This window comes from Ailuropoda melanoleuca, chromosome 1 (genome assembly GCF_002007445.2).
Source record: "Ailuropoda melanoleuca isolate Jingjing chromosome 1, ASM200744v2, whole genome shotgun sequence".
Classification (NCBI taxonomy): domain Eukaryota; kingdom Metazoa; phylum Chordata; class Mammalia; order Carnivora; family Ursidae; genus Ailuropoda; species Ailuropoda melanoleuca.
Genome location: NC_048218.1, coordinates 188,593,422 through 188,600,491, shown reverse-complemented (window position 1 = coordinate 188,600,491; position 7,070 = coordinate 188,593,422). Strand labels below are relative to the sequence as shown.

General features: G+C 35.5%; 1 protein-coding gene across 4 annotated transcripts in view; it reads left to right on the top strand.

Annotated features, from left to right (window-relative positions):
- ZNF800 (zinc finger protein 800) overlaps positions 1 to 7,070 on the top strand; it is a 44,631-nt gene that overhangs the window by 1,321 nt on the left and 36,240 nt on the right. For 3 of the 4 annotated variants that reach the window (XM_034671456.1, XM_034671451.1, XM_034671446.1), the window contains exons 2-3: positions 280 to 398; positions 5,445 to 5,540. In XM_034671456.1, the coding sequence (XP_034527347.1) occupies positions 338 to 398; positions 5,445 to 5,540 (157 nt within the window). In that variant the 5' untranslated portion in view covers positions 280 to 337. The remainder of the gene's footprint in view (positions 1 to 279; positions 399 to 5,444; positions 5,541 to 7,070) is intronic. The other variant, XM_034671460.1, reaches the window with a different exon arrangement.

Genomic DNA, 7,070 nt, shown 5'->3' with positions numbered 1-7,070 from the left:
CCCGCCCGGGCCCGGCGAGGCCGCTGCCGCCTGCGCAGCCGGCCAGGCCCTCGCCGTGCGCTGCGCGCCCCAGGCTGCGTTTCCGGGTAGGGCGATGAACCTGTGCCGGAGTTTGGGCTGGAGAAGCCTTCGTGCGTTTTTCTTTTTTAGGTTCTAGAGGAAGGTACGGGTCCGTGGAGGGAAAACGGAGGGCGGGTGGAGGGAACGTATCTGGTAAATATAGCCAGAGCCCCCCCAGGAAGTTCTGGGTGAGTGACGGATTTGTGCTTCTTTCAACAGCCAAGCCGCAATGAAGAGCTTCTTACAGTGAAAGGAAAGTAGGTCTCGCCCACTGAAAATGCCTTTAAGGGACAAATACTGTCAGACTGACCACCATCATCACGGATGCTGTGAACCAGGTATATACCCCTTTCTCCTCCGGTCACTTTGCCCTGCGTCAGAGCCACTCTGCCTTGTGTTTCCTTCCAGTTTTCTTTTCCTCCTGCCCAAGAAGTCATTTCTAAGTAAGCAGGCTATAATTTTCCCCGGCATAAAACTAGTTATGAAGCTAGAAGCTTGTACAAACAAGAGGTCTCCCCTGCTTGATCCCTTAAAAAAAAGTACTGCGAGTGTCACCTTAAATCTTTTCCACAAGATCACTCAGTTCCCTTTCCTTCTTTCCAGGCAGCCTGCAGTTAGTATACTCCGTGTCCTTTGAATGTTTAAAACAAGATATAGAAGAAAATAGGTAGCAGAATACATGTCTTCGTGAGAGTGGATTCATTTAAACTTTTAAGAATTAAGTTTCTTACACATATTTATCACAGAATAGTGGTTAAAGCCTGAAAATGAGTTTAGTTGGGCTAAAAAAGTTAAACTCCGCTTGTTGGAAGAATCAGGTTTTGCTGACTGCAACCTTTAAAAATTTTCTTGCACAGAATATACTGTATTGCAAAATAAAAAATTTGGTTATTTAGGTAGAATGTACGAGTATTTTTAGGATAGTTTATTCAGTAGAACTGTTTTTAGTTGGATTTATGGAATGAAAAAGTTCCTTTTTTGAGTCTCTTGAAGAATATTAGAAAATTTTAACTTGATAAGTGTGGTATATAAACTTGAGTTTTTCTAGTTATTAGAAGTTTGGTATATTTTGTTCCAAACATTCAGAGGTACAACTTAAAAGGGAATCATTGAATACATATGTCGCTAAACCAAACAAAGCCTCTTCTATTCGAGTTTAAAGGCAGGTGTTTATCATTATTTTTGACTTAAAAGTTATTAGGACTCTTTATGCTTTTGCTTGTTTTTTTGTTGGAGTATTTTAACTGCTCTAATGTACTTGTTCTGTCACAGTAGAGTTCAAATAGAGGACTTTTTTGACTAATGGGAAAAAATGGTAGTGGTATAGAGGAAGAACTCCCATTTTCACAAAACTTTGGTACACATGAGAAAAAATTTGTATATGTCCCTATAGCCCCCACTGGTTTACTGGAAATCGGTAATAACTTATCTCTGCTAATAATATAGTCCCAAGATGGAATCCAGTTTCTGTTTGACTGCCCCAACCTATCTATTTTCAGCACCCCTTCATACTGCATATTTTGTGTATTTTGTGTGTCATTTATATTTTATCAAATATTGAATGGAGTTCGTTAGTTTTGAAGTAGAAGGCTGTGAATGCTTTTATACTGATCTTTTATTCCAGTTTTTTTTTTTTTTTTGAGAACATTTCAAGTCATGTAGTTGAAATGAAATCATTTTAAATAAAACTTCCTTAGGAAGAAGTTTAGGTGTTCATTTACTTCTTTATTTCTTTGACAAATAATTATTGAGCACCTATTAGGTGCTAGGCACTGTCCAAGGCAATGGGGATGTAAGTGTTGATCTAACAGATGTTAGAGTTCATTCCTTCATAGAACTTTTGAGTGGGAAGAAATAGATATAGACAAGTAAATAATCTGTGACCATACCTTATTTAGTGTATTCTGATAATTAAAGTTTTCTAGAGACTTTAATGTCTTTTAAAAGATGTTTTTCAAAGTTGAACTTTTAAATATGTATTGGAACGTCTTTGCTTTTTTCTCCCTCATTAACAAGAAATCATATAAGTTGCCTTAATTTTAAAAATTAAACTTTTCTTTACCAGAAACTTTTTCAATGTAGTTTATTTTTTCAGACTACCAGGTCACAAGTAGTTTGTGTTTCTTTGCTTTCTTAGCTAGAATTAACACTTTCTGAAGATTAGTTTGGTGGAAAGCTAGAAGTTTGTTAATTTATAGGATAGTTAATTGTCATTATTTCAGAGGAAGGTAAATGCTGTGTGGGAGGATATTTCTAGTACTGAGAGGAATATGTTATGATAGTTTTTAAAAGAGGGTGCCTTCAGATGGAGGGAAGAAGATGACATGGTGTTTGAGAAATTCTTCTAATAGGCAATCATCAGAGGTCTAGCCTCTTTTGAATTATGAATAGTGGGGCTGGTCCCTGAGCAGTGTGTTCCTGAGGAGGCCTTGATAAGATGGGTCAATTTGTAAGATTGTATAGACAGTACAATCTGTCTATGTATGTTAAGTACTTTCTTAGTTTTAAGAATGTTTCTTAAAGAACTTTTCAAACATTCAAAAGTAGAATGGTGTAAGGAACTTGTAAGCATCATACAACTCAGCACATCAATACATGGACAATCTCTTTTGGTCTGTATTCTCCCTTCTCCATAGTTCCGTTCTCCACCCTCCCACTGCTTCCCTACCCTCTGTTATTTGTAAGTATATCCCAGACATCATAAGCAGAAAGTTAGTTTAAGGGGCTTTTTTTAAGGTAGGAGAGAGTGTTACAAAAGTAGGTATTTGATTCTGGGAAGTATGTTCTTGGGAGGATGTAAAGACAGATGTTAACTTCTGAGGGTTTGGTTGTTTTGATTGGAGGGAGATCATGGCTTTTTTCCTAATGGTCGTGTAATCTGATCTTGGGAGGGATAATAGGGTATGTTAGAGGAAATGTCTATAAAATACTAATATATGATGTTTTTTAGGGTTGAGAGTATGTTTTCAAATGAAGAATCTTTTTTTTTTTTTTTTTTTTTTTTTTTTTTTTACAGTGGGAACTACACAGATCTGTGTACTAAGTGGATGTTGTCCATGGATAACTAACTGGGGTTATTTTGAATGGTGTCTCAGGATGTTGATGTGTTTAGTGGTAGCAGTATTCTGAAGGTGATTAGGTAACAAAATTTTGCTCTAGCTTTGAAATCAGATGTTCTCATGTGGAAATGGAAGCTGGTGTATTATAGAAAGTTCTCTGGAGCGTTTTTAAATGAGGAAAGGGGACTCTAAGGACAATTTTCCATTTTTTCTCCGTATCCTTCCCTTATTCATTACCGTTTTTTTAAAATTTCCCTTTCTAGAATTCTTTCTACTTACAGAACCAAACCTTGATGCTTTTAGTTCTTTACAATTGTACAGTTTCTACCCTCTCTTTTGTAGTTATTATCATTATTTTTTATAAACAGTTGTCAGTTCTTTTGTACAAATAGTGAAAAGAGATCCATCTAATCCAAATAAATGATATCATCAGTCTAATTTACGAACTTCTGCTATTGCATCTTTAAAGGGTTGAATTCTACTTCTCTTAGATTTTAGAAACAGTTTTTCAGTTTTTGGTGTCAGAAAACAATTTGTACATGATGATGATGGTGGTGGTGGTGGTGATAGAACGTTTATTGAACACTTACTGTATCCTAGGCTTTGTTTTAACCAGTTTACCTGCATTAGCTCATTTAATCATCATACAACCCTATGATTTAGGTACTTTTATTATCCCCATTTTAGAGATGAGAAAGAGATCAGAGAATTTAATTTGCCTTAGTTGTATCTAATAAATGTCAGAAAAAAATTTCAGTGTAGGAAGTCCAGGTATGGAGTCTATATTTTTAATCGCTGCAGGTAGAGCCAATGTCAGATGTTCTCAAAATGAGTTGTGCGTGTGTGCTTCTTAATTCATTTAAAATACTCCTAATGTATCTCTTAAAATTGGGAAAGTTGTACTTAATAAAATGACGTGGTCCTGAGACCAAGTTTCTTCCACTTGTGTACACTGAGCGCAAGACTTGAAGCCTTAACAGAGAGTCTAAGGCTGTGTCTGTATACATAGCACAACAGCGTTAGCCCCCTTATGAGAAAGCCAAATGCTGCCCAAGACCAGGCCCTGAAGCAGTAAGTAGCAGCACACATTATTGAAGTAATCCTCCCTGTTTTCCCAGAGTGGATGATTCTGGCTTAAGGTGGTAATAGTTGAGTAGACTATTATAACATATTGAAAAAAGTTAATTAAAATGGCTGGTTTTTCTCTGCCACAACCTTTTCTTTATTTGGTATCTGACGGAAAAACTGTTTTCCTTTTCAAGTTACCTTGTTTCATATTATCATAATCTAATTTATTATATGATTGTACTGTGAATCTGAGAATTTTGGAAAGCGGACCTCTGTATATGAAAATGAACCTTTTTATTTTTAAGTGGAAATATTATTTTTACTTATTATGAAAATGTGTGTGTGTGTTTTAACATGCACACTTCCAAAAGCCTAGGCTCTGAAGCACTAGCAAAGTGTGAGGCCGAAAATGAAAAGCACCCCTGTAAAGTCCACCCTGACAGAAGCCTTGTTGATATCCCACCGGACTTCTTGTGTTTATATTAGTGTCTGTACGTACACACACATATATACATTAAATTTCTTTCTTTCTGTATCTGTTGAAACATATATTAATAGAAGTGAGATCGTATTCTCTAACCTGTTTTTGTTGCTCAGCAATCTGTTATTGACATCCTTTGTTGTTGGTATATGTAGATCTCGCTTATGCTCACTAACAGCCATGAAGGATTCTGTTGTAGGGGTATTTCATAGTTTATTTAGTCTGGTTCCTATTGAGAGATTTTTAAGTTGTTTGAAATTTTTTCTCTGTTATTTACAGTGCTGCAGAGTGCTGCAGTGAACATTCTTGAACATCTGTCATTGTGCACTTCACTAGTTCTTTCCTTAGGCAGTGGTTTTGAGTTTTGCTCTCGTAATTGCCAAGAGAGCTGTACTAGATTGTCCAGAGGGTTCTGGAATGGTTTATGAGATGTGGCTAGGACATCATTGCCCTAGAATTTTGATTAAATACAGAGGTTCCTCTTCAAGGGGAATAATAAGGCAAACATGACGAATATATAGTAAATAATGCCAAAATAGTAAATCTTTGCATTTGAAGCCTTAAGTAGCTTTAATTTAGCCTTGAATTGAGAATAATTTTAGGTATTTTTTTCCCATTATTTCATTTTGCCTTACAAAGATGATGGTGAAGTATATATGAACAAGTGTGATTATCATTAACATGATTGTAGCAAACCATTGTTTTACTTCAATAGTAAATGATTTAAATAACCCTTTTTTTGTGGGGATTGGGGTGGGTGTTTGTCTTCCATGTAGTTTATATCCTGGAACCTGGAGATGCTCCTTTGTTACAGCAACCACTACAGACATCCAAATCTGGTATTCAACAAATAATTGAGTGCTTTCGATCAGGTATGAATGTTTTAGGATGTATTTTTCAATCTTCACATAATAGTTAAAAACTACCTAGAAATCCTTAGAATTAATTTTTTAAAAATACTAAAATGTATACATTGATTTTATAGAATACTTTTAATTGTCGTATTTTTAAAAAGTGGTTGAACAAATATTGACTTGATCTAGATTCTTTTTCAGTACTATATATTATATATTAATATAGAAATAAAATTATTTAATATGGTTTAAAGAAATGTATGTGGTATCTTTATTGGTAATGTGCCTTTTCTTAACAATTTATTGTTGTTTTTTTGGCATATCTTTGTAAACCCTCAACGGGCAGTAGTAAATTATACTGGGTCTTTATAAGCACTGGCAGAGTAGATTATTATTCAGAATGTCTGAGATGTCACTTGTTCTAGATTAATTACTTTATCATCTCTGTTTAAGTGACTCACCTCCTGCCTAACTCTGGAGTTTCAACATCTTTTGATAGAGCACAAGACAGGAAAAATACTTACTCCAGTTCCTGGTCTCTTTGGATACATTTGTTTAGCTTTACTTTCTATTAGATTATTATAATAATTGCATGTGTAATATGTGTATTTGTGCAGTTGCAATCCAGTGCTTTAAAATAGGCGTTGCTTACTGCATATACATGACTGAGGACTGTTAGAACTCCTTTCTCAGTGAGATCTTAGGTTTCTGTGGTTCTTACGGTCCGCTTAACCACCTTTTGTAGCTTTGGCTTCTCTGACATTGCAGACTATTGAGTCAGATAGAAGTAAGCAAACAACACATGATTGATGGGACACCCAACTGATGGAAACTTAAAGGATTAGAATATCTTTTGTTATTATTCTAAAGCTTACTATTTTAATGAAAAATTTCTGAGATTAGAAGGAAAAGATAATTTATATGTAACCACTTGTTTTTTTAATGATAAATGCTTTGAGGTGCTTGTTTTTAAGTCATTGTAAAGAGAAATAGCATATATTTCCTTTATTTTAGTATCTAAGAAATAGATTGCTCCTTCATCTAAAATAATTTTTTTTAAAATTTCTGACTTTCTGAGATCTGTTTCTTGGATTTTTTTTTTTTTTTTTTTTTTTAAGATTTTATTTATTTATTCGATAGAGATAGAGACAGCCAGAGAGAGCCAGAGAGAGAGGGAACACAAGCAGGGGGAGTGGGAGAGGAAGAAGCAGGCTCACAGCGGAGGAGCCTGATGTGGGGCTCGATCCCGCAACGCCGGGATCACGCCCTGAGCCGAAGGCAGAAGCCCAACCGCTGTGCCACCCAGGTGCCCCTGTTTCTTGGATTTTTAATCAACCACTTTAAACAATCCTCGTGGCATTGCTTTTATGTATATTTAATTCAGTAAGTATCGAGTGTATACCCATGCCTTGCTCATGTTGAATGGTGGTATAACCTGTTTTAGGGTGTTTTTTTGTTGTTTTTATTTCTGTTAACAGAAGTAACTGATAGGTCAGATTTTTCTATGATAAATACAATTAAAATTTTACTTACTCGGGGCAGTATTTA